General features: G+C 45.1%; 1 protein-coding gene across 10 annotated transcripts; it reads left to right on the top strand.

The window, feature by feature from the left end:
• The first annotated feature begins 181 nt into the window (after positions 1–181).
• LOC149340852 (cytochrome P450 3A19-like) lies at positions 182–27,041 on the top strand. 10 transcript variants are annotated; one of them, XM_089549742.1, is made up of 15 exons: positions 186–431; positions 4,872–5,091; positions 5,348–5,444; positions 6,406–6,458; positions 7,569–7,665; positions 8,628–8,744; positions 10,980–11,068; positions 12,442–12,587; positions 14,022–14,137; positions 16,131–16,275; positions 17,287–17,447; positions 19,555–19,646; positions 25,737–25,880; positions 26,019–26,181; positions 26,739–27,041. In XM_089549742.1, exons 3-15 carry the CDS (start codon positions 5,424–5,426, stop codon positions 26,817–26,819), a joined length of 1,425 nt encoding a protein of 474 aa, XP_089405868.1. In that variant the 5' UTR covers positions 186–431; positions 4,872–5,091; positions 5,348–5,423; the 3' UTR covers positions 26,820–27,041. The 10 variants fall into 10 exon arrangements, with proteins under 10 accessions (XP_089405866.1, XP_089405870.1, XP_089405875.1 ...); XM_089549740.1 differs by lacking the exon at positions 4,872–5,091 and having other exon boundaries at positions 182–431; XM_089549741.1 differs by lacking the exon at positions 186–431 and having other exon boundaries at positions 446–5,091.
• The last annotated feature ends 841 nt before the right edge of the window (positions 27,042–27,882 follow it).

Below are 27,882 nucleotides of genomic sequence, written 5' to 3'. Positions count from 1 at the left end.
GTGAGGGTGGCCTGAGACCACGGTGAAAGAATGAGACCTAAGGGAGAAAGTGGGACGGTTAGATGATGGTTAGGTCTCCGGGCTCGGTTCGCTATAGGTGTCTGCAGATCGAAAACTTGCCAAGAGATGGCGCGAGGTCTCCGCAGCACTTCGCATCGCACGTGAATGCGCATGGTTGCGAAAACAGCAGCGACAAAAAAAAAAAAAAAGTATTTCCTGTCTGGATGCATCGCGTAGGTCGGTGTGGGCGTGAACTGACTGAGAACGGAGCTCCTGCTCAAGCAATTTGACCCAGGCGTATAGACAGAGTGTGTACACGGGGAAGAACTACGCCGAAACTTGAAGTATAGTGCCTGAAGTGACATGGCGGTGGTATTTGGGATTCCGGATTGGGTTATCTTGGTATTTACCGCGATCTTCTTCCTCTACCTGTGAGTAAAACGAGATTTTTTTTCTCTTTCTTCAGCCAAATCATTTAGAATGTAATGACAATCTTTCTGTGTTATTTTAGATAACATTCGTAGGGCGAGGAAATACGTTAATATAGACTTCTAACTTCCCGCGCAGTTTGATATTGGTAGCATGGGCGTCCGGAAGGGGGGGAAAGGGGGGGCGGCTGCACCCCCCTGGAAAATCACTCACTCGAACCGTGAGTGATGGCCGCACGCCAGGGGCGGTGGTGCGCTCAGCCAAAAGGGTAAAAGCAGCCCCGCTTCCACGCTTTGGGTCACATCTGCGAAATGCCGCGTCCGGGCGGGCGTCGTTCCGCCGTTTTCAAACCACGCCATCGTTAGCTCTACTAAAAGGCGACCTGTTGCAGACATACAGCGGCACCGGCGAGCATGTGTTTGAGCCTTCTTAACGATCGGTGTCTGTTTCTTTGATCTCTAGAGAGATAGCGGCACGGAGGCAGACAGTGCACAGAGCATCTTGTTTTCGCCTTCGTCGCTCGCTATAATCAGGATACGTTCGTACGCCGGCCACCGATGAATTCTTCAGGAGGGAAGGACAAATCAGCCGTATCCACCCCCGCTTTGTCGGGCTGCTCAGGGTCAAGCGGGCGGTGGGTTGGCGCCGCAGCCGCCGCTCGCTGTCTCCTCCGATCCACGGGAGAGCGCAGTTCGGTAGAAGCGCCGCTTTCAGAATCTTCGGCAAAGGGGATTAGCTGCTTTTGTTCACGGCGACGCAGTCTCCAGAGGCGCCCCCACACCAGCGTTTCTTGCGTCTTCTCCGAAAACCAGCGCCTTTGGTCAACGCAGACCGATGGCGCCTGCCTGGCTCGCCTGTGACCTCTGGCTGGGTCTCAAATCACAACAGCGCCCATGTACTGTGCGTGTCAGTGCACGGTAAAAAGACCCAGACCCAGGTGGTCGACATTATCCGGAACTCTGTACTACTCCGTCCCTCATAGCCTGATGCGTTTTGGGGCTCTGAACCCCATAAAAACACAACAACAAATTTTCCGACCGGAGTGGCGAGTGTTCCTTCCCCTCGGAAGTCGCGCGGCGTTCCTTTCACCCCCCAAAGTGCGCATCCGGGGATATTGCGGCAAGTAAGCCCTTGCACGTGTGCGCGCCTCTGTGTTTGTGCTTCGGTGTTTTTAGTGGCCGGTTGTCAACGAAGGTCAGAACAACCAAGACAGCGGACGAGAAAACGACGAGCGGCGAGCAGTGTGTGCGGTTGCTCGACTGTGCGGATGCGCGAGCAAGATGGAGCGAGGTGTATGAAGCGGCGAGCGTGCATTTATCTTGTAAAGAAGTTTTTGTTGTATATATAGTTGTCTTTTGTTTTCAACGTACGCGTTCAACCGTTTTTCCATTCAATGTGTATGATGAGTATGCACCGAGAGCGTGTAGTGAAGCACAGAAATGAATTTATCACCCGTGTAATTACACAATTCGCCCAGAAAAATCCGAGGCGCCTACAGTTGCTGTTCAAGGAACACTGACTGAGTGACTGTAGTTGCGTGTTTGTGAACATATTGTGCTGTGTGCTGGTCATCAATCCGGGTGAGTCGAGAACCCGTATGCAGCAAGACTGAGCGCTCTTCTCCACGAAGTGATAGTATCTTTTTGTATTTTTTTATTAATTTTAATTGTTTTTTCGTTGATAAACTTTAATGTATCTCTCCTAGCCGCGCTTTAATTTGCTGTTTGTAATTTTTCTTTCATGTGCGTATTTTACTTATTTTTTTTATTTATATATAAATAAATAAATTTACTCCGCAAATAGTGCCTTTTTGCTACGAATATAGCCCCCCCCCCCCCCCTCCGGCGCCAACAACCAATGGGGCCCCCCCCTGCAAAAAATTCTGCGGACGCCCTTGATTGGTAGGATTGTTGTGCAGAAAAAAAATAAATGTTGCCACATGCCTATGTCTCAGTAGGGTTTCCTCTGTGTATTCCGATTCTCCTCTCCTTTGAGGCAAGCGTCAAGGGATATGTCCTGCGATTATAGTGTGCGATTAAATTCACGACTGTATAATTACATCAGGTAGATTCCTCTCCTAGAATGAGAATTCACTGCTTTTTATTTTCCATATTTTCTGGTACAAAATCTAGTCTAAGTGACAAAATTATCCAAATACTCCACTCCTTGTACATGAGTGAGTTTGTATCCGCTATGCACCCTGTCCATTCCCCTCCGTGGGTATGTGCCATTAAGCCTGCGGACATCATCATCATCATCATCTGGAGCACTGCAGTGACCATTGGAAAAAGCGCGCTTCAGCATGCCGCAGCGGTCAGCTTCCACTTTACTCAGACTGCGTTGTCTGGTGTGAAAGCTTCCAAGAAGAACAAGAATATTTTTTATAAAACAGAAAAATAATTTAAAATTTTCCAATGGCTTGACACCGAGCAAGCAAGCAGCACCTGTCTCTCAGTACAGAGAAAAGTACAGAATTCTCATTCTCTGTCGCATTTGTAGGGCAGCGTGAAATTCTTTCCGTAGTATATCTCGTATGTTATAGTGCTCACTAAGCCCCTAGTAAAAAAACGTCTCTAAAGTTCGAAACAAACAGATTATCTTTCTGAAACCCAGTGTGCGAATTGCGTCTCCGATCTTTTTCTTTTTTTAAACGCTTAATTTAGGGTATGATAATTTTGATACCAGATATGACTGAAATGCCTTCTGCTGCGTTCTGCAGCGTTTTCATGGAGGAAATGAAAACCGCAAAGAAAAAGAAAGAAGGAAAGTACAGTCCCCTCTTCGCTCCAGTGTGTGCTTTCGTGTGCTGGTTTCAGTGGTTCAGATGCCATTAATTGCTTAAAGTCACTTTACGACAGCTGGCGTACATGTGAATCTGCTTGCTTTTTTTTTTTAAGCCGGAATCGTAGAAAGAGCTCCCGTCGACTCCCAGCTTTTTCCCTCCCGAAGGGGAAAATCATACCTTGATCATACTCGTTAGATGGAAACACTGGTCCACAAAGAAGCCGAGGAAGAGCTTTTCATGGTACTAAAATTTAAAAAGGCGGCTGCCTTGTTAAAGCAGCCGCACCCGCGATTCCGTTGTCGAATATATTGACAAATCTATAGCCGGGTCTCAGGAGGATATTTAAAGTCCTTCATTTCCATACGCAGCAAGTGCGAAGTGAATCTAAACATTTTAAACACGACACCTTAAAATCACGTTTAAAAATGAATGTTATCGTTTCCTAATATATGTTGTTCAAGCCATCAGTTTGGACTGCGAAAAAAAACAAGCTTGATAATTGTAAATAAAAGGATACCAAACGTGTGCTGAGACTTTCTGAATTACAAGACCATCTACACATTTATGCACATGATCATGACACAATGAAATTATCAGTTCGAATAAACCAAAAGATCGAATCAAGCGAGTTCGAAGTAGAGAGACTCAGCCTAATTTGGTGATGGGCGTCCACTGAACCGCGTGGTTGCCGAGAGCGGAAATGACAAGTTCCCATTTTCATTTACTCACTTAGGACTGCTGCCACCACGTTTTATTGTACGAATAACTTTCCTCGAAGGAAATGCCCCGGTCGACAGGCTTGAACCAGAGCAAAGGCGTTAAGTCGCTTGAAGTGAGCGCAACGGCCGCGTGTAGCACAGAGCTGGTAATGGCGCGTACGATTACACCGGATAACACGAGATTCCAAACTCTTATTTGAAAGCAACAATTTTCAGTGACACCACTGAAAAAAGCTACAGCCTTGGACGCAAGAAGTTATTGAAAACCCCTCGTAGCTGCAGAACTGCAAGGACGCCAGACCAAGGCTTCCCCGCTACATGGGATGCACATGCACACTGCGGCTGTACCGTTTGTCCTGATTTAGAACCAGAGCGACGATGCCTTTTTTTTTATCGATGCAGTGCTGGCGTCAGAGCGTAGTTTTTTTTGTTTATTCCAATCTCTGGCGCTGCTACTCTTCCGCAGCGTGTGGGACTGCGCGGTCATGCCATTTTTGTGTATACGCGCCGTGCCCCATTTGTAACCTTGGGACCAATTGCGCTGCCCTCTCTCCGACGGCCGCTTACGACAATGGCCTTGAGCCATAGAGAAACATACTACGTAAGTATGTTTCTCTATGCTTCAGCCGCAATCGCAGTCGGCACTGGCGTGCTGTCGTTACTCAATGCTGCCACTGACGCTGTCACTCTGTTCTGGCACGGTACGGGACGGACGCGCGATATATAAATAAAAAAAGGAAAATTCAAAGGATGAACATTGTAAAGACTAATTAAAGCGACCACAGTGTTGAGGTTCGCATAAAACAACTGCGACGTTACCTAGAAGCAAGAGAAAAGGAACGCTAGTAGTTTGGACATGCACATTCATGATGAACAAAGAACGATCAGTACAAATGCACCTTTCAAGCCCTGTATGCGTAAATCGTTCATCGCACTAGATGCAGCTATAAAACCCCAACCGCCGGTAGACATCGTCGAAACGGCGCCGCGGCAACCTCTACGAGCCATCACTGCTGACCAAAGTGCGAGGAACCCGAAAATGGACAAGAAAAATAGATTTCTGTGCCGTCGATCACTGATCGCTGCACGAATAGGCATCGCGCTCTGCCACTGCTTGTCGAGAGGGACGTCATAATGAAGAAGCGGTTTATCGATCACGTAAGTGCGCGTAGCAACCACGTGTTGTCCGAAGGATTAGAAAAGAGTGTCGAAGTAAGGACTGTGGTTACTGCCATTAATTCGCATGTATTAGCGATTACACGTAACCATGTCGAGAGTGCCTTGAGTAAGTGTATGCCGCTGCGTTATCCTGTTATTAACAAGAAGCCGAGGTATCTACGCTGTACATATTTGTGCGTGTGTTCAGTTTATGTGCCTCTTTCTCTGACGCACTTTTGTTCGATTCATTCCTCAGTCGTGTGTCTCGACACAAAAATCACTGGAAGAAACAAAATGTTCCCCACGAAAGCTACGCCTTTCTGTTTGGTCCAATGCTCAAGATCATGCGAAAGGTAGGAAAAGAAATTCAGTTCTGTGAGCTTTTGTACAATCAGGTTTGATGCAAGATGAATGCTACAATCTTACACTGAACTGGTTGTGTATTTCATCACTGTACCGAACGTGTTTTCTGCGGTATTCTGCCTCGTATTATGAAACCGCTGAGTCCCGGCTGCGGCGGGCGCATTTCGATGGAAGTGCAATGCAAAAACGTTCGTGCACACTAAACACGAATACGCCTATATGGGAGTAAAAAGAAAGCAAGCTGTCCTCTGTCGCACTCCCTTTCATAGAAGGGAATGCGCCAGGGAACTGTTTACTCCTTTTTTACTCCTTTCTGTTTGAGTGTGTGGTGTGCAGTGTGAGTGCACATTAAAAAATACTTTTATCGCTCATAGCTGAAGCTACAGAACACACCACGCGTTTCTGGAAGTCTTTTAGACGCATGGGCTCCCTAAACAAACAAAGAAAACAAGGAAGAAAGAAATAATTCTTGCATTGTATGCTACCTGCTTCTTTTTACCGCGCATGTACAGTCTCCTTGTTGTGAGCATTGCTATAAGCGTAGAAAGCTTCCTTAATTACAGATAATATTGACGATGAATTATGACAGACATAAAAAGCACGCGTCTATAACTTCAGCGCCCCAGCATTATCGCCTTGTGAGCGGTCACTCTCCAAAGAGTAAGATCGGCATCCTAGACACAAATCATATAATCGCGCCGGTGTGATGGAATAGCGAAGCAAATGCTTTCAGCTGGGGTGGTGGGTGGAGGTAAGGCGCGCTGAATTATGGCTGGCAATCGCGCTGCAAAGAAAAGGGGAAGGGGAGAGGGGGAGGTTATTTGGTTATGTCGGGTGGCTTCAGTAATCGTAAGCAGCCGCAGAGTGGAGAACAATACGTAATTCGAAGCCTCAAACTATCATTCCTATAAATAAACAACGGAGCATTCAACAGTGTTTGTTTTTACGCAGCCCTTTCATGAGCTTGACCAAGAACGTTACGAAAAGTACGGAAGGATTTACGGGTGAGTTGGATACAAGCGAACCATACTTTTAAAGTTTCTTATGTTCATTATGCTACGAAGGCTGCTGTTCACTGGTGAATGCCTCTTTACAGCTGTTCACAGGTTTTGTGCCATTTCCTTTTTTTTTTTGTGAACTGAAGCTGTTTACTCGAGAAGGACACCGTTACATTCCGTGACGTAGGCCGGGAGACGTCTATTTTTTAACGTTGTACTATGCCTGTGAAATGAGTAGAAGATTAAGAATGGGGTGGAGCGCATTTGGCAGGTTCTCTCAGATCATGAATGGCAGTTTACCAATACCCTTCAAGGGAAAAGTATATAACAGCCGTATCTTACTGATACTCACCTATGGGGCAGGAATATGGAGGCTTGCGAAAAGAGTTCAGCTTAAATTGAGGACAGCGCAGCGAGCCATGGAAAGGGAAATGATAGGTGTATCGTTAAGGGACAGGAATAGTGCAGAGTGGGTCAGGGAGCAAACGCAATTTAATGACATTTTATTCGAAATAAATACGAGGAAATGAGCATGGGCAGGGCGTGTAATGCGAAGGAAAGATGACCGACGGTCGTTAAGGATTCTAAGAGAAGACAAGCGTAGCGGGGGGCGGCAGAAGGTTAGGTGGGCGGAAGAGATTACCAAGTCTGCGGGGATACGGGGGCAGTAGCTGGAACAGGACAGCGTTAATTGAAGATATATGGGAGAGGTTCTTGTACAGCTGCAGTAGGCGGAGTCAGGCTAATGATCATGATTATAGCTTCTGTTTGGTCGTTTCCTTTCCCACCTGAAGTTTGGTACTGAAGTCACGATTGACTTCAGGACCAAACAAAAAGAAAACAAAACGAAATGTTGCAAAACACGTCGCATAGTTTCTTTACTGCCTTGAAAGAAGTCTGCCTGGTTGTAGGCTTTGCTTCCGCGGCGGTAACTGAAGGGGTGAGAACATCTTGCGTTCTGTTCGTGTGGCTGGAAAAGTGATTAAAGTAAGTTTTTTTTTCTGCTTCTTTACGGACGCGGGTAATGAATAGGGTCAGTAACTTGCGATGTCGACATGCACGTCGGATGCGGGGATGTAATCAAGATCATGTGACGCGTACATTCTTTTGGCGCAGCATGTTTGAGAGCGGAAAGCCGTCACTGTTTGTGGCAGAACCTGAACTGGTGAAGCAAATATTGGTAAAGGACTTCCTTATCCTGCCAAACAGACGAGTAAGTATAGGGGTAATATGCCTGCTTACGCTTAAAGCTTGTTCCTCAAGAACCATCGTTGTCAAAATCGTTTACTTTTAGAAACTCTATAGTTATCGTCTATGACATGATGCAGTGTAAACTGCCGGCCTGAATAAATGGTTTTCAGATGTCGGCATGCTCCTCACTTCACCAGTTCACTAAACAAAAACAAGGCGGAATAGAAGTGCATTTGTGTGATTATTGTGCTAGCCCTCCAACTATACTCTACGACACCTTCTCCTGGCAATGAAAGGAAGGCTACAGGCTGAGGAGCGTCCGTACCTGTGTCATTGCGCCTGATAGTTATACCGCATGGCAGTGCGCTTGGTAGCCTGACGCATTGCTCTCTCCGCGGCAAGTTCATTTCGTCGCCGGAGCAGGTGGCCCCATCTCTTGGAGCTTCTTGTAGATAGACGTGCCTAGCAAATTTGCTGTAGTCAAGACAACTTTCTTCCTTGATTTTCAACGTTGAAATTTGCAGGTTTTGTTGCAAATATACCTTCAGTACCGAATATTGGCAATATAGGGTGTTTCTTTTAAGGGAAAACTAATAACTGAAAGTAGAGGAGGGGCTATATTACGCAGCGTAAGAGAGGGCGTGTTCCGGCTCCGCAGCCTCCGCTTCATTTCCAGGAAAAGTTGCCTTTTATGTTGCAGCTACCTGCACGCCCCGTAGGCCGCCAAACAACGCCGCTCTTTAACAGTACAGTGCACAAACTTGTTATAAAGCATGCTGCATTTGTTTAACACCTTGACTTATCTGCTTAATAAATGGGAGGAGCGTGGTCGTTCGAGCTGCGTTTGAGCCGTAGATGTTTTTGTGGTAGTTTGAGAAATCTATTTTGCTCTTTTTCGTGTGCTTTAAAGTCTTTTGCGTCGCTAACAAGTGATTACTTTCTTCTCATGTGCCACAGCACTAAGGTGTTTGTTTTCTCGCCCAGTCGGCTGATTTCTTCGAACCGCTGGTCAACAATATGCTCAGCGTGGTGCCGTACCCTCGATGGAAGGCGATTCGAGCCTGTTTTTCGCCGGCGTTTACATCAGTGAAGCTTCGTAAGGTGAACATACGTTTCCCATCACATTATTTTGGTCACCAAACAAATTCGCTAGCACTAACCACGTGACCTATTGGCACGACACCTCAATTAATGGGATTAGCATAAATTGAGAATTAAAGGAATTTGTAATAAAGTCTTTTTATCTTTCACCGCTGCTTTTCTTGAGGATCGTCGAGATGGCTGAGCCATTTCTTAGTGTGAGTTTCTCTTATCTTTTTTATGGCTGAGGCATAATGGAACTTCAGATTAAGTCGCTGAGCTAAGAATATGTGAGAAGCACGTGTCCTTCACTGACACTTTACTTGTACAACAGCCCTGGTCTTTGTCTTTTATTTTTGAAATGGCTTCAATTTTGAACGCGCTCAGAAACACTAAAGAGGACAAGTGGACATCATTGCCGATAGTCTGCAGAATGAAAAGAGGACTGCATAGTTCTGCTTTGCAGCCGCATGGCTGTGGTCAGGGTCTCGAAAGGGTCAGGCGACACTTTATGAACATGGCAATTAAATAAACTTGCCCACTTGTCCGATCATGTGGTCATAGACACCTAAGCCAGCAATAGCTGCTTGGCGCGCAAGAGAAAACGTAATAGATTGCTGTGGTATCCTTGCTTGCTTCTTACACGTCACAGCGGTTACAAGCAGCTGCTGATCGGAATATTTGAACATCACGAGCAGCAGGTGCTATTGCCAGCATCGCAGCGGATAAAACGGGCAGAGAAACTTCCAAATTGCTCGCGCTTACACCGGCGGTCGTTGGTTTAGGCGCGCTGGAGAAAAGCTAATATAAGGCGCCATAATCGGCCGAAGCATCGCAAGGACTTGCAGTGCCGGCGCGAGCGCGCAGCCTCAGCTCTTTAGTTATGAGAATTTCAACCTTGTCAAGATTATAAAAGCTGAAAGCCAAGAAGGCGCTGAGAAACATTTGGCCGTAAATAATTGCGCTAATGCAGATAGCCTTCGATATACAGATTTCGGGGATCTGATGTAAAAAAATCTGTTTCAGGGCCTCTTTAATGGGACATAGAGGACAAATAGAAGATGGCATGTATCGATAAGGTATCGGGTTCTAATCACAAAGGGACCACTCTCACCGCAAATGGAGCTTTTATAAATACAGGTGCCTGCATACGCGGCCGATTTTTCAAGTCAAATGCATGCGTCTACCCCAATTTCCCGGCGCGGATCCCACTGGTCTCACCGGATCCCACTACATTAAACCGTCATGCACTTCAAAACGACAGGAAACTGTAAGGGCGTCACGAATTTGAATCTAAAGGCGGGAAAATTTTTAAATTCAAATTTCTGGGCGATAAATTCTTCTTTTGCTACTGCAGAAATGTAAACGTAGCCAGCAGAAGCAATAGAATCAATTTTACTAAGAACAATAGTTGGATGGAGTTGTCTTTAACAGCATTTGTTCCATTGATAGCACAAAATAATGTTGCTGAACGCGCTAGAGGAACAGGATTGATATGAGGCCTTGTGCACACAACAGGTTTCAATAGAATCTATAAATAAAAACAAATTTACCTTGCGTCCTGTCGTCGGCGCCAAAACTTTTCGAACACAAGCGTCAACTGGAGCGTCTAAATGTGTTTGGTTTCGGATTGGGCCACACCGTGGTTTTGTAGCCCAGCAGTAGAAGCCCTGAGCCGATAGTCATTTCAGCAGGGGTCGAACTGAACGTACTTTTTTGAGGCAGATGCGTAAACACATGAGCAGCAAACTCTGGAACCAACGAGCTGCTTGTTCGCACACCTCCGCCCTTCGCACGTTTCCTTACTTCTTTACAAGCCTTTGATGTATCCTTCAACTTTCCATTATGTACAATTGCTGACTTCGGTACGTTTGTACAGAATTTACGAATTGGAAAAACAGCGTAATCAAAGACGAGACACAAGAGAACGACAAAACACCAGTGCTGTCTAACAACCAAATGGTTTATTGCTACAGGTGAGGCAGCATATAAATGAAATGGCACGAGTAAAAACAAAAAAATATGGCACGAGTAAAAAAACCAGCCCGTATTTGCCCTCATCTGGAATTGTACAGAATCTGCTTTCCCGCTTGCGATGGGTTACGTGCTTGTGTTGTTACAATGTACTGTTATGGTACTTATTATAAATTTCCACCTTTTCTTTAACGGACTGAGAAAGGTAACTATACTTAAGAAATGAAGAAACCAACAACAGCAATCGTCTCTTCCTTCGTCTTGGTGCCACTTCTTTTGCAGATGGAGGAGCAGATTGAAGCTTGCACGAAAACTTCGGTGGACCATCTTCAGAAGGCAGCAGAACAGGAGCGTGACGTCGAATTAGGACAGTACGTAAATGTGGAAGCCAATTATGCCGTCCACTTTATAGTGTGTCAGGATTTCTCGAAAGGTATTACAAGGACAGAGGTTGGCTATCCACCTTTTTGCTAGTTTCGAATGGGAAGATGTTTAAGGCAGCAAGCCTATCTTAAAACTAGAAGCATATTTCCAACAAACGTGGCCGTCGTAAGAAAATGCGCTGAATAAATCTAAAAAGCTAATGCCGTCATCCTCCAGCCCTTCGTAAGTGTAGCTCCAGTCGGTAGATGTGCTATTAAAAATGTATAAATTGTCACGGGCGACCGAGTCGGCACTTTCATTAGATGGTAACTTTAAAAGGACTAAAACTTCGTCGACAGACCTAAAAACGTTAATGAACCGAGTGTCTATAAAGTTTAGGTGAAACCTTCCGGCAGGACGAGATATACCAGGTGTTTCAGGAAAGCCCGCCACTAATTTAAAAAAAATAGGCTTTTTGAGATAAATGAGGTGGGGAGCGGGGGTGGCGACCGTTTCGGGCTCCCCCTTGGATACGTGCCTGCTTCTAGATAAACCTGGGGTAGTCTTCGTGCACCATGATAATAGACATACATAACAGGTCAGAAGTTTAAAAAGTATAAACTTCATTGCACACGTTCGCTGAAAATCAATGCCTAGCTGAAAGTACTGTTGCTTAGTTTGAGCTGTCCTTTGTTCTACAGGTTCCCTCTCAGCCTACCTGCTTTGTTCTTCAAACTGCCAAATTAGAAAATTACCCAGGTTATTCGCGGTAGTTTAGCAGCGCAGAACATTCTCGTTTAACCGCACTTGTGTACACTTGATTTGATGCGTATATTTTTGCTCCCGGCATGTGTTAGTGTCATCTTATAGTGACAGGATGATTCTATTCGTTTTTCATTTTCCTCACTTTGTTTAAACCAGTACTGAGTAGAATAATTATTGATTTCACTTGAATTCATTGTAAATTGCAGCCTGCGCACTGCATGCAAGCCGCTTTTGAGCCTGGAAAGATTTGTAACTTTATGGAAGTAAAACAGATTCACCACACATTATGGTCACATATTCACTCTACCATATCGACTTGGAGCGAAGTCGCGCAGAGAAGTTTTCTTTGAGAAGGTCTCTCGTCTGCTCGGTTTTCCAGATTGAACTAAACTGCGTTGTCAGTTTCAAATGTCGAGGTCTGAAATAGGTAGTGGTCGATCTGATGTACCCATTCTTCAAACTACACATGCACACTGAGGTGACGCCACTTTCTTCACACGAACTAGTTTCATCAGGGGTGGGTGACGCACTGCGTCAAATGAGGTGTTTAGCCCCTAAGTATACCTAAAGTGTTCGAGTAATGCTCGCGATGACCAATGCGTTCTCGTAATTGCAGGTTCTTCGGAAACTTTTCGCTGGATCTGATTGCACGCTGCGCCTTCGGAATACGCATCGATTCCCACTCTGAGGAGAGCAACGATTTTGTCACTTATGCCAAGAAAGCATTCGGCACGGACTTCTCACTTGGACTTATCATTTACTGTAAGTACTCTCGACTGTAGTAAGCAGGTGCTTCGCTCTTCAGGTGTGCTTGCATAAGCTCCTTTTTCTTCCCCCCCATTTCACCTGTAGTAAAAGGAATACTGTAATCACATTTTCCACGTTATTTCACTTCGCTACCGTTTTATTTGTTTATTTTTTTGGCCTCAGAATTCTGTATAACGCGTTAGAGAAGCTGTTTTTTTTGTTTGCTAAAAATCTAACATAGAACAGGTACTCCGAAACTTTTTACCTTACCGCTGTGTGAAGAATTGAGCGTAATAGCGCTTAGCTCTGACGGGAGAAAGTCCTTCATATAGCTATTGCTGTAAAGAAACGTACCTTACTGCGCCCGTGTTGGCTTTCTGTCACTTGTGTTTGTCGCGCTAGAACAATATGATGAACGAAACCCACCTTCTCAATACTGCATATATAGTATTTAGTCTTTGGTGAGATTTTCATGTGCCTTCATGTTCAGAATTTACGCGCGCATGAACGTAGCCTACGGTGCTGAAGTCAATAGAGCAGTATGTTTGTAATTAACGTAGCCTACGGTGCTGAAGTCAATAGAGCAGTATGTTTGTAATTTAGTGCCCGGATTAAAGTACTGCCAGTCTACACATGTGTTCTTAGTAGTGTCAAGTTATTGCATAATCGCGCAATGTGCATGCATAGGAAGGTGTGTCCTAATAAATTAGAGCAATTACATGGTTTCAACCTCTTTTAAAATTGAGAACTGCGTTGTTTGTATGTTTAACCCGCTTTGTTTTACGATTTTCAGCTATGCGTTAACTGTCAACTCACATGCTACTCAGCTTTGGTGTATTATCTTCCAAAAGCACTGCCACGGATGATACACAGTACGTGGCTCATACTACTTTCGTGATATTATGCGTTGCGGGTACTTCGCCTTCGTATGTAGAGAGAAACACTTGAACCGTTCAGGTGCGCAGTTTCACCCGCTTTCCAAAGGCGTAAAAATGCGGAGCTGCCAAATAGAAACATTACGGGGACACTTAACTGTCATTATATTATGACAGTAGGTCTTCTGCTTGCCTTTCATTGCTTCTTTTGTACTTCTTATCTTCTCTTCAGATGTTCTTTTTCTTATATACCATTCTCACTTCAACCGTCCTTTTTTGTGTGTGTGGGCGGGGGGTCTTCCCGTGGCATCCACCTTTCGGCTTCTCCCTTCTCGCCCCTACAACTGGAGAGGAGGGTTTAACTCTCTCCACTTTGCCACCGGCCAAGCATGGCCTGTGGCAGGTGTCTCTTTCCACCTGTCAGGTGGCACTTGTCAAGTGTATACACCCAACAATACGCAGCCGGATGCCGGAAACTTTTTCCTACCAGAGGAGCTTCTATTGCTAACACACTAAATTAACCAAGAGACGTGTATGTTTGAAATATCAAACCTTTTGTTTTTCTCTACCGCAGTTCTGCTTCCGGGAGTGGCAAAATATTTCAGGATAAAGATTTTCAATCAAGGTACTCTTCGATACTTCAAGAGCCTGAGCCAGAGCGCCATGAAGGGCCGTCTCGACTCGAAAACGGTGCGTAGCAGCTGCATTTGAGCCTGCAGCAGCACACAGAAAGCAAGCGTTGTTCCATCGCGAGGCTGTAGAGACTTTACAGCGCGAGAGCATGGGCGCTACCATACTTGGTCACGTGACAATTGCTCCATCGACGGCTGTACCGACGTTTTGGTGCCCTTCCGGCTCCTCTCGCTGTGGTTAATGAGCTGGTGGACGGCAGAAAAACTCGGTGTGATTCTGAATAACATATGTTATGGCTGCAAAATATTTTATACAATCCAATGATTTACTCGCCGTACTTTGACTGCCCGCATAGGCTGGAATGTGTCAACAAACAGGTCAGCCGTCTGCGCCCTTTTTTATTAGTTTTTAATCAATTCAGCGTCTAGCTCTCTTTGTAGACTACACATTTCATTGTCAAACTGCACTGGTTACAAGTGCAGCATTGTCTGGCGTCTTGCTTTCCAGGTCCTGTTGTTTTTACAATAAGGAAATATGCATGCACACTTATAAAAGTGTTCGCCGCTTAGCACTGGATATAAGATTTCTGACTGAATATGCACGTGCGTGTGGTAACCCGATTATTGTTTTGCCCAAATACTATATTATCTTCAAATAACGTTCCATCTTCTAAAGGAAAAATATATGCACGTTGCTCAAAGGATAGTTGAAGCGCTCAGCGTCGTTGGAGTATGATCTGGCAAAATAAGACTGAAAACAGCATGGGAGTTTAGGACCCGCAGATGTAGCCAACTGGAATTAGATGAAATGTGCAAATACTTTCATGAGACACCACTTTTCCGTGCATATGTGCTGTTCTAAAAGCATATATTGTTCGATGTATGGGATCAGTACCGCCGAAAGTGAGCAAGGTTACAGGCATCTCATGTTGACCTACCTTCTCCGCACAATGACTTCACAATGAAGATGTTCACATTGATTGCCGCAAGTGTATTTTAAAACACTGCAACAATAAATCAGCTATAATACAACTGTTCAATATATAACTGCAGTGAAAATCACCAGCTTGTTCTTGCATTCCGCTACAGCCCGCACTGAAATAAGATGGTGCGTGGTGGTTCATGAAAATTTGGCATTTTTTGAACATTGGAATTTTTTTGGCATTGAGTGAACAGAGTCGTCAGTTTTGCTGCCAATCAACCACAGGAACCCCCCCCAACTTTACTTTCCTCCACCATGCTTCAAAGATTCAGTTCACATGCTTACTCAAGCAGCGTGCTAAAAACTGATTTGACGTTCGTACGCTAGTCGCGAAGCAGCGGTTCGCACCGCACACCAGTGCTTTAATAATGGCGGCTCTGAAGGACAAAAATGACGGCCGTCCAGTGGTGTTACCTGTTGTGCGCAGTGCGAACTGCTGTCTGTAAACGGTCTATAATAGTCACAGAAGGTTATGCACACTTCAGTGGGTTGGTCGGTCGGTCGATCGATCGATAGATCGATCAATCAATCAATCAATCAATCAATCAATCAATCAATCAATCAATGGACTGGGTGCTAACCACACTGCATGCGAGAAAGGGTTTGAGATAGTGCCCCTTGTCTGTATTGCCCACGTTGTTACTAGTACTGGCGTAGCTCAACCAGAAGACTGTCGCTGCTTCATCTCGCGACAGGGTAAAAAGTCTTATTTTTGTGTGGTACGCATGGCAGTGGAGGTGCACGCGATACTTTCACAGCTTGCGCAGTTAATTGCACTGCAGAGTACTATTTTAATTCAGCACCCTTACCTAATCGTAATCTTAAAAGAACTCTAAAGCTGCAGCCGCATGGCTCGTGCAGCGATCGTACACAAGGCTCACCCGAGAGAAATAAATAGCCGCAATGTTTTGCAGTTTGCTGCCTTTTTCGTGCTTATGACTTGGGCATGCTCCATGAGAACTCCTAAGAATGAGAATCGCGATGAATGCCACAACCGCCTGACAGCTAAAATGACCCTCCTTTCTGCCTGTTTTGCTAACTTCTCCCCATTCATTTTCTTTTTTTACAGAGACAAGATGATTTTCTGCAGCTTCTTATCGATTCTCAGAAAGGCACTGATGTGAGCGGCACTTCCAAAGAAGACACCGAATCAAACGAAAGAATCTTTGACGTGGACTCAAAGTTCACGGACTCTGAGGGAGTGTCATCAAAAGGTGGGCATGCTTTAAGTTAGCTTACAGGACCGAAATAAAAAAAAAAGCAGGCACTAGTACCTCTGTTACAATGGCACCATTAACCGCTGTCTGGCGCATACACACATCAGTACGGCAGTTAGTCTCAACATGAGGTGTCTTACCTGTAAACCAGGGTACACTGCGAGGCGTCAGAGCTTCGCAGATAAACTGAATGTACAGAGATAACCAAGACGGCTTCTGGTCTTTAGATAGACTTTTACAACTTGCCGTATCTCGACAACAATTAATAAGCAACTAGATTACATGTAATCCAGTCCATCTGGCGCCTAACTGCCGAACACAGTTCCCAACTCTCGTTTGAATTCTTGAGTATATATGCTTTTACGCATTTTGCTACTACCTAAGTCACAGCAGACCCAGGAAAGGCGCTGTCACAATTGTGGACGTGAAGAAATTGGAATATGTTCAGAAAAAAAAAAGGCTGGCCGTTTCATATTTTACTGACGTCATAGAGATTTTTTGCCTTCTTCTCATCTATCTTATTTGGGGTGATTCCACTTTACTCACGGTGTCGCAGATAATTTTTAAAGTTTATGCACACATTAACTCTTGGTGACTTAAGTGACTTGACAACTATTATTTTTTAAGGTGTCATAATTAACAAGCTATCACGAATTAAACGTTGCATATTTTAGTCCTCTTATTAATACGTTCAAATACAGTTTTATTTTCTGCGCACTATAGAAAGTTGGAACTCCTTTCCAAGCCCTACTCGTACTCTGAAATAATTTTCGCTCTCCACAAATGCGTACCCGACGTGTTCTTGCTTTACTTGCGTTCTGTACTTTCATAGTATCTCGATCATATGCTGCTGATGGTTACGGTTTTATCTGTGGGCTGTTTTTTTCATCTCTTCCTGCCGTTGCCTTCTGCAAGGCTGCATGATGTGAAATAAAGTAAAATAATGAATGCTTCAGTCTCCGGTGTTGCGATTGTACTTTTGTTTATTATATTTCCTTTTTTTAACAGCACTCAGTGAAGAGGAAGCAATGGCCCAGTGCTTTATGTTTATTATAGCGGGACAAGGGACGACGTCTTCTCTTGTTGCTTTCACGTTTTACTTGCTAGCTCTAAACCCTGAAGCCCAAGAGAAGCTCAGGGAAGAGGCAGACCTCTGCGTTAAAAAGCACGTAAGTATAGAAGTCTCAGGTAATGGTTAATTATTTCTATTTTTGTCCTCGTTGGTTGAAAGCGTCATAACAGGCGACAAGTCTCAGGTAATGGTTAATTATTTCTATTTTTGTCCTCGTTGCTTGAAAGCGTCATAACAGGCGACAAGTCTCAGGTAATGGTTAATTATTTCTATTTTTGTCCTCGTTGGTTGAAAGCGTCATAACAGGCGACAAGTCTCAGGTAATGGTTAATTATTTCTATTTTTGTCCTCGTTGCTTGAAAGCGTCATAACAGGCGACAAGTCTCAGGTAATGGTTAATTATTTCTATTTTTGTCCTCGTTGGTTGAAAGCGTCATAACAGGCGACAAGTCTCAGGTAATGGTTAATTATTTCTATTTTTGTCCTCGTTGCTTGAAAGCGTCATAACAGGCGACAAGTCTCAGGTAATGGTTAATTATTTCTATTTTTGTCCTCGTTGGTTGAAAGCGTCATAACAGGCGACATGTCTCAGGTAATGGTTAATTATTTCTATTTTTGTCCTCGTTGGTTGAAAGTGTCATAACAGGCGACAAGTCTCAGGTAATGGTTAATTATTTCTATTTTTGTCCTCGTTGCTTGAAAGCGTCATAACAGGCGACAAGTCTCAGGTAATGGTTAATTATTTCTATTTTTGTCCTCGTTGGTTGAAAGCGTCATAACAGGCGACAAGTCTCAGGTAATGGTTAATTATTTCTATTTTTGTCCTCGTTGCTTGAAAGCGTCATAACAGGCGACAGAGCGAGAAACGATGTCATATAGTGGAACGTTTTTTTCCATAGCTCGCTGTGCTGTCCTTAGCTTAAGGACAGAATGGGTCAGGGATCAAACACGGGTTAATTACATCTTAGTCGAAATCAAAAGGAATAAATGGGCTTGGGCAGGGCATGTTGTGCGAAGGCAAGATAATCGATAGTTTTCAAGGATAACAGTCTAGATTCCAAGAGAAGGCAAGCGTAGCAGGGGGCGGCCCAAAGTTAGGTGGGCGGATGAGATTAAGAACTTTGCGGAGATACGGTGGCCGCAGCTGGCACAGTATAGCGTTAAGTGGGGAAATATGAAAGAGACCTTTGTCCTGCAGTGGGCGTAGTCAGGCTGATGATGATGATTATGGGGGAACATGAGGCTATGTTTCCCAACAAAGTACAGCCATTTTTTTCAACATAGGGTCCTGCCACGTTTGATAAGGCACTAAACCTATCATAACAGTACTAATTTGGTTCTGTAACGTAATGCATTCATGGGTAGCTAAGGGTGCGTATAAAAGTGCGAGTATAAGCACTCCCACTGTCATCGGCATGTCGCACCACCCCAGATGTCGCTGAAATACGCAGGTCAAGAAGGGTAAACGTCCGGTGATTTTTTTTAGTCCTGCTTTCCTGCTCCGTAAGCTCAGTAAAACGGCACATCTTCATTAATAAAGCCGACCTGTAAGATGTGCTTTATTAAATACTGTCTACCGCCCGTCATCTTTACCTTCTATTAAATTGTTTTATTTGTCATTCTTTTCCCAGAGGAGAATATATAGACGGGCAAGGTGGAAAGTAAAAGTTGAGGACCACATGATCCCTTTGTCCTCCTCTTGTGAGGACGAGAACGAGAAAGAAGGGCAAAGCACTTTCAGTGCTTTCCATCTTTAAGACTGCTTCACATGCAAGCGAAAATGCTAGCGAATCCTGCCATCGCGGCTGAAAAACCTGTTTTTAGTCGTCGCTGCGATGAGCGGCGAGGTTCCAACAAGCTAGAAATTTTCGCTGCGACGCTCTGCTCAATGGCTCATTCCCTTGCATGTGAACCAGCCTTCAGGCCTTTACGAGAAGGCGGCTTCTATGCTGAGTTATCGGCGATGCGAATTACACGCATTTAGACGCCGGCCATCTGTAAGCCGTATTTCTGCTGAGCCCGGTTAGGAATTTGCATATATCCGGAAAACTTCGTAAAGGAATGAAAATATGACAAAGAGGCAAAAATGCACAACAACCAGCTTTCGACATTTTAACCGCCCGGTTGGAACTCGCAAAATACGAATACGCGCATTTCCGATTGTGTTCGTATGATTAAAGTGGGTTCGGATTTCCTCTGTGCAGGGAGAATATCCTTCGATGGACGTCGTATCAAAGTTGGAATACCTGCACGGAGTGATATCGGAGACACTGAGGATGTTCCCGCCAGCGTCAAGGTCAGGACATCTGACGATTGGCGCTGATTTAAAGACAAGACAGGAATGAGCATGGCGTAGAGATAAGTGGTGAAACGGCCTCCCATGGAAATTTGATGCGAGCTCTCAGGAGTCAGAACGATGAACTATTTGTGCTGCTATCCCGCCTTTCGAGTTTATTGTGCGCAGAAACAGATTTTCGAGGTCGCGCCGGTTCGCCAAAGAGCACAACGTGACTTCGACGGAGTTGCAGTGCATTGCGCATTGTACATGTTTTTCGGAAAACTAGCTTCACGCCCACGCCGAGCCTTATCAGCAAAGAGAATCTGAAGAAACGCCAGTGTTGTTCGTTATTTCTGTTTTGTTATACCATTTCAATCAAAACTGCTTAATTCATGAAATTTCAAGAAATGGCATCAATTATGCCGTGAGAAACAGACACCTCGTACAAAATGCTGTTACTGTAACGTAAATTCACTGTTAATTTAATATTTATTCAAAATAAGCAAGGCATCGCTGTTAAGAATGTTCAGAGGCAAAAGACATGTCTAGAACGACCGAAATGTGTGTTACGCAGGCCCCAAAGCCACTGCGACCAGGAATTCAAAAAAAAAAAAAACGATCAAATCCTATGGGTTCAACTGGACATGCTTACATCCAGACCATTTTGAATGAAACGTTATCGTTCGATATCGCGTGTACAGGCCGAAACAAGCCCAAAACGTGTTGTAGGCAAGCGTTTTGCCCTGTGTTCATGCGTGTATAGGAGAATATAACTGAAGAACGAGGTGGCAAATACCGATAAATGGTAGCCTTCCAGTCAATGGCGTCGACCGAGTGTCAGGGCGTAGCGGTCAATCCCTGGTTGATCGCAGGTAATTCTAGGTTGATCTGTCGCGCTAGCGCTATGGGGGAATAACATACCTCGGCACCAATAGAGGTGGCTCAATCACACTCACACTCACACTCACGGCCACTCGCACTCACATCCACTCATTCACACTCACACTCTTGTCCACTCACACTCACAACCACTCACTCACACTCGCACTCATGACCACTCACACTCGCAACCACTCACTCACACTCACGTCCACTCAAACTCATGTCCACTCACTCTTATTCGCGTTCACTCGCTCTTTTCTTGTTTGTGAAGAACAGCGGGGATGAGAGATTTACTGCCGCGGCCGACTGCCCTTGTGGCTCCACTAGCATAGCTCGAGTCGCAAAGATGGGGTGGTGAGCCGCCCAGGCTTTGTCGAGCTATTGGCCAATTTTCATAGTTTCGATGCTCGAAGGAAGTGGTCACTCATCACGCATATTCCATACACCGAATGCTATGCACGTGTGCTCCCGGGCTTGCTGCTGAGACGATGAGCGCCTGTTCAGCGTCAGCTACGATGCTTAGACAAGCTTTTGAGCGGTGTCCATAGGCGTGCGCAGGGTTCTCCATGAGAAAGAGCCAAGTTTCAGCGCAGTGCCCCCCCCCCAACTCCTAACCTTCTCTCATCTTAAGTCTTTGCGGCCAGAACGGAGCGCAAAGATGAGGAATGGTTATAGAACATTTATTTCCATGTGATTTCTTTCCAAAATATACAAGAGATTATTAAGCAGTAGTTTTTATTTTAATCTGTAACATAGGTAGAGGATTGTAGGGTATAGAGAGGATAAGCCGCTGGTTTCTTTACACTCAAAATGTGAACAAAGGGAGGGGAAAGCCTCAGGGTGCTTGCCGGCGTTTCCAGAAGAGGTCTTGTCTTCACCCAGACGAACACAGCCCTTTTGTTGAAACGTTCGCAAGCACACTGAGGCTTTCCCTCCCTTGTTCACCACGTGAGTACCAGAAGAGAAAGGCAGTCACTGCGTCGCTGAAGCATCAAGGTAACATCGCGCTTCCAGAGTAATTTCCATTCTCTTTAGACCCCAGAAAATGTGAGATTTGTTTTTTGTTACTGTCATTCCAAAAAAGAACCTGGAAAGTTTTAATCAAAATGACCCGGCAAATAAACAGTTCTTGTAACGCAACATCATAAGTCTTCGGCACTGTAAACAATGACGGAACAGGTCCGACAGAGTAAATGTATGGCGCAGGCTTGGCGATTAGGGGGCTTAGACGATTAGGGGGGGTACACACCTCTCTCCCTTGGGCGCGCACCTATGACCGTGTCTAAGTAACAATAATGAGTGCGCCTTGGATAGTGTCTAATTACCTGTATTTGATCTTCCTTGACAACGACGTTCCGTGACTCTGCATGAACACATTGGAGTCAAGTGGCGATTATGAATACTTTTCGCGGCATGGGAAATGGAACGCGTTTTTCAAACGATCGAGTGATTTCCTCACGGAAAGGAAAATGGCTGGAATGGGCCGCAAGTAGGGGATTTCCCGGCGTAATAACGATGCTAGGGGGAGTTGCCATTAGCAGTCCATATATAAAACCTCCTAAGCTACTATGTGTGACTGATGTGTGGACATGTGTGCTGTGCAGAACGTTTTCTGCATTGCACATAATCCCTGTCTGAAGGAGCTTTTATAAACCAGCGCGGTGTTTTTGGGGCCAGTACGTGCGGAGACCACGTGCAAACCCGTGTGGTAGGGAGGGGGGGGGGGGCATTACATTGCACCTGATTATTCTTCAATGTCTTTCGCGGAAGAATGCGTATGCAGGTAACTTGGAGCCATTTTGTAGCGCACGCCCTTCTGAAACGATAGGACTTTACTGGGAAAAATCGCTATCCAGAACTTCTTAGAGGAAATCGTAGTATCCGTTTCAAAGGATACCTCATGCTGTCCAGATATCAGTTAGGTAGGATTGCTGAAATCGATGCGTGCAAACAGAAGTTAATCCGCTTACCTCACTGAAAACACGAAAAATAAACAAAATCGCATTTCACAAGCACATTTCGATTTCACTCTCCCAGTGACAAAGACTAGGCACCACAAATCAGAACCACGCCTTGCACACATACAGCGGAAGCTTGTATGCAGTTGTTGACTTGTCAGAGTAGCCTCCCGCCCCCCAGCCGCTCCAATTGCCGGCGACGGAGTTCCGCCTACAGGGCACTGACGGGAGCCTTTTCATTACCACAAAAAAAGAAGACTTTTTTTTGGACTCTGGGACAGCGTGGAGGAGCTTAATTTTCAAATCTTTCCTGTTCTATGGGCACTATCTAGTGCCGAACATGCCGGCACCCTTCGACCTGTTTAGGAAAAGCTCCTGGCCTTTCTTCCGCCCGCCACTCTGAGTCTTATGTTCTCTTCTGGTCGCATTTTTGGCTGCGGCGTCCGTCGTACGTTTTTTTCTTCGTTGCCTTCTCGGTATTGGCGGTTTGAACAGCAGCACTCGCTTGCACGATAATTTTAGGCGAAACGAAAACTGTCGCCCTAGCTTGAGTCTTACTAGCTTTCATTCGTTCGCGTTGCTTTTCTTTTGTAGGTTTTTTTTTTTCGAGCGAGACGGGGACAATAGTCAGAGACATTCTATTTTATATCCCTTTCCTGAGTTCATAAAAATCAATTTCGAACTGTACGTCCAACCAATCAAAAAGGGTGCGGCCAATTTGGTTGCCACCTCATATCTACTGCCGAAAATCTCCGAAATGTTTCATCACAGTTGAGTTTTCCTCTCAATCTTGTGGAGGGAAATTACGTTGATGATTATTAGTGAAGGGTGCTTGGCGTCTTGCGGATTCGATATTGCTCAATCACGTTGCTAGAGAGCACTTCTGGATAGGTTATCTTTTTATTAACAATTAATAAAGAGAGATGCAAGCTAGGAGAAAACTTATTTAAATTTGACTGACTCGTAGTTTTGCGTGACGGAAACAGCCCTCGGTCCGGCCAAAACAGCTGGTTTTAAACCCTATGTCCCCGCCCTCAAAGGGGACAGTAACCAACCAGGTAACCTCACAAACATCCACCCAATAAACCATTGGGAAAGGAAAACATCACCAATCAACAACTAGGAAAGGGCAACACAGCCAATGAATAATTTTGGAGCGAAGAACACTCATCTTGACAAACACTGTGATAATATGTACTCTTTCCACCATCAACTTTTCAGATGACCCTCCCACCCTCCCGCAAGTTTCGCAAACATTCTCAACCTCTGGTAAACCCAGGTTCGAGGAAAGTCACCTCAATAGCCATCTGTTCAGTGCCCTCACTTACAAACTGTCTTCATGCCTGCAGCTAGTGTGGCAACGTCCTGTTGACCATGCCTCAAGCTCTCAACGCGCGTCGCCATAGACATGGGACAAAAGCCACGTGACGCGGATCCGCCTTGCCGCAAGGACGTGAAAAGTGGGATGCGACCTGACGGAAACGTACCCGGAGAGGGTTTGACCGTTTCCACTAATCTCTGAATCCTCCGCTGTCCGGCTCCCCTTATCCCGCTGGGTAGCGAGTGTGACTGACCCCCTTCTCTGAAGTTGTGAGGAGGGCAGAAAAAAAAATACAGTGGACATTCCTTTATCGCTAACCCGGACGCGGCAAACAATGCACAAGTAATACTCTTGTTTGGGCGAGTTGTTGTGTCACTATCACCTAGTTTCAGTAGTTTCCGGCTCAAATTAAAAACATAAAATATTACCATTTTGGATATCTCTTTCGGCGTCCAAGGCATGACCATGTCTGATGCTGTGCATAAAAAAAATAGAAACCACGATTTGTGATGCTGGGCGCCTTCAGGTACACGATAGAAACAAGAACCTTCTGGCGTTACCAAAAAGCGCACTTGGTTTTCGCGTCGTTTTCGGGCCGGAGTCGAGCTTGTGCAGTTCAATACCTGGGCCAAGTAGGTCAGGTTTTCACGTCGGTCCGGCCCAATCGACAAATTAAGGCCAGAGCAGAGCTCTGCAATGCGCGCACCTGGGCGCAGAAAAAAACCTAAGAGTCCACTGCAGCACTCGAGATCCCATTATTGTAGTTATTGCCAAGAAGCGGACAGTCGTTTTTCCAGCAGTAAGCATTGTGATTCTTGTGTATATGAGATCGAGCCATGCAGGGAACGTGGCAAGATACACCTGTCTATATTATTAGTACTGGCAATGTGAAATTCGATAAAGGATCTCACAAAACTCGTAGCTGCTCATTGCATCCACGAAGGGTCTGCGCCCGTAAACAGTGGTAAACTACAAATGACATGAAAGATTGCCGTTCCCATGCCAGCGGAATCCTCTGATTCGGTTGTCCAAAGACACCGGCATGATGCCTTATGCTGCCTCGAGCGCCCTCAGTAGTGAATATTTGCTTGCCTCAGCTGTCACCAACATGGAAATAGCTAAGCGGGTATCGTCGTCGCGAAACATACGCGACCGGCTTCGCTGTCGCGTCCACCCACCACTCACATCCACACATAACCACTCACGTCGACTCACAACCACTCATTGCCGCACATATCCACTCAAATCTACTCATAAATCATGTCCACTCACCACTCACCTCTACTCACACTCACATCCACTCACTGGCACTCACACTCATCTCCACTTACACTCACATCCACTCACTCACCCTCATGGCCACCCATGCTGACATTCACTCACTCGCACTCACTCTCATGAATACCGACTCTCACACTCACAGACGTGAGTGTGAGTGAGGCGATATGAGTGCACTCACGAGTGAGTATGCCGACCTGTGGAGAATAACCACGGAATAACCGGGACGTCGTGAAAATTCAGTTGTATACGATCATATCCAAGTTCTACTTCGTGCGCTTAAATAAAGATGCGGTATATAAGCTCGTTTATGCCGAAAGCATGTAGTATATGTAATAGACGCTAGATAAACGACTCCAGTGGGATTTGAGATAAACGTGCAAGTTGATATTCGTCAACGAAGTGGAAATCATTGCCTGCTGCTAATGCGTCTGACAAGGTTGTATCGCACTCGTGCGCATGACACCAAGTTCAGATCATTTAAGCATGCTTACTGTATTCAGAGTCAGCATTGTTTTTAAATAGTTTAATATTCAATAATTCACGTTAACGTGTGCTGATTTTTTGATCAATGCATTTAGCATATTGAAAAATTGCTAGGTTCCAACACCAAGTGGGTCGTATATGTTCCGGCACCTTAAAAAAATATACTACAACTTTTCTCGGCAGACTCGAGAGAGAAACAATTCAAGATTACGTCCTCGGTGACACTGGCATAAAAATCCCGAAGCACTGCGTGGTGGCTGTACCAGTGTATGCAATGCACCATGATCCCGACTACTTTCCCGATCCTCACGTTTTCCGTCCAGAAAGGTGAGCGACCGGTTTATGCATATATTCACACGGAGTGCAGTTATGAAGTAAAATACCGAACGCTGCGGCACGAGTGACGGCAAATGTTTTGGCATTGCCAGGAGTACATTGACCTCACAAAGGCTGCCCTTTTCCCAGGTTCATGAGCGCGAACGCCAGTAACATCCAGCCTTTCACGTACCTGCCCTTTGGGGCCGGTCCCAGAAATTGCGTGGGAATGAGGCTTGGTCTGCACGCTGCTAAGATGGTCATCCTGCATTCCGTTCGCCACGCACAATTTGTGCGCACAGATAAAACGAAGGTATGTTTCTTTTTTTCGCCAGAATTCCTTAATGCACCAACGGACGATCTTTTCCCAAAGAAAAAAATAATGCCCTAAGAAGTAATGTTCAGAACATTTGAAACTAGGTAGGATAGTTTAAGACCGTAAATGTTGCCAAAAATTGCTATTTTTATCAGAAACAACATTCACAATGCCTGACAGATTGGCACTGAGAATAAACTTTATTTCATCAAGACAACCGAGGCTTTGCTGTTTTGACTTCTAAATCCCATAGCTATTGCAGAACCAGTGCCAACGTCATACCTAGATTTCTGTAGAATACACCTGCTCTCGATTTCAACGCTGTCTATTTACTATGTACATGACAGTTACTTTGCGCATTTTACGTGTTCTTCTGTGGGAATTATGCAAGCTTTGTTGAGTCGTTTCGCTTTCATTAATGCACCATTTCAATTTTCCGTGCCTTCTACATAAAAACTGAAACAGAAATTAGATTTTTCTGTACATTTCTGGATGCTTAGCAGTGCATCTTCTGGATTACACTGCCGAAGTAAATAACGATGCCTCTTTTGCAGGTACCTCTGGACTTCTTTAAAGGCTTCGGCGTCATGTCCTCTTCGGACATAACAGTCGGCGTGCGGAAACGTGCTTCTTGAAGCAGCTTAAGCTTTTGCGCGACATATTTAAAGGTTCCACGTCCGCTATAGTGATTCTTATGTTTCTTGGCTACCAACAGAGTGAAGTCCTCCTGGCGTTGGGATGTGGGCTTGGCACTTTTGGGAGAAAACTTTTTATTTTTAGCTTGTTGAAATACGGGTTGGAAAGGTCGAGTTTATATTTACCATGCGATAAAAATAAACTTCACTGTTTAAAAAGCAGCAGTCTGTTATGCATGCAGAAGATATGACCAGCGACCGCATACTTGTAGCAGCAGGGATCACATGACTGCAAGGGTCAGGTGGCCCAGAGGCTTGGAGATGACACTGGTGGTAAATGAGGGCACAATCACAGCGGCGGTCCTACACAGTGAGCGAAAGGGGCGAATGATAGCCCCACTCAGCAAAGCTGAGACAAACGCTTCACTCTATGGCGCCGCGACGTATCAAACACGACTTGCGGCCGGTCGGCGAAGTAGACACGGCGCGCTGAGGATACATGAGAACAAGAGGAGACCTATCAATCTTGTACCTGTTTCCCTCACTAGAACAGTGTGGCAATGGATCTCGCAGTGTTTCTTTATTCCCTTGAAGCCTCACCAAGATTACATTGTGACGTCGTATAGAGGACGCCACATTCCAGCTTTGGCTTCCCTCCTTGTAACGACCTCACTGTGTGAAATACTAAAACGCAGACCCGCTGCACTAAGCTGTCATTGTTTGGCGCGTTCGTAGCTGAATTCTACAGTCTTGCAGCAAGAGCAGCCTTAATTGTACAAAAAACACACGTGTCCCTGAAGCTCTTAATCATAAGTTTCAGTAAGAAACTCAATATCGAGAATAAAAGGGATAGTAATGAGAAAGAAAGGTTCATATTAACAGGCACTGTACTTCAATTAATCATTTCCGCCAGGAAAAAAGCTTTTAGTGAAATTGAAGGATTAGACGTTTCTAGAAGGGAACAACGGATCTCATTCCAAAATTTCACCTCTACGTACCGAAGGCGAAGCTTTCTATAGCCAGTGCCAGGTAAGGGGACAGGGAATTTTCCCTGTGATGCTTA

This window comes from Amblyomma mixtum, chromosome 6 (assembly GCF_055824585.1).
Source record: "Amblyomma mixtum isolate Tamu chromosome 6, ASM5582458v1, whole genome shotgun sequence".
NCBI lineage: Eukaryota > Metazoa > Arthropoda > Arachnida > Ixodida > Ixodidae > Amblyomma > Amblyomma mixtum.
This window is presented reverse-complemented; position numbering and strand designations above follow the sequence as displayed.

Excerpts from the sequence above, each read along its gene's own strand:
- LOC149340852 (XM_089549740.1), top strand. The coding sequence starts at position 364 with ATGGCGGTGGTATTTGGGATTCCGGATTGGGTTATCTTGGTATTTACC. Across the intron at positions 432-5,347 it reads GCGATCTTCTTCCTCTACCT|TCGTGTGTCTCGACACAAAA; the intron begins GTGAGTAAAACG and ends TTCATTCCTCAG. Across the intron at positions 8,745-10,979 it reads CATCAGTGAAGCTTCGTAAG|ATGGAGGAGCAGATTGAAGC; the intron begins GTGAACATACGT and ends CTTCTTTTGCAG.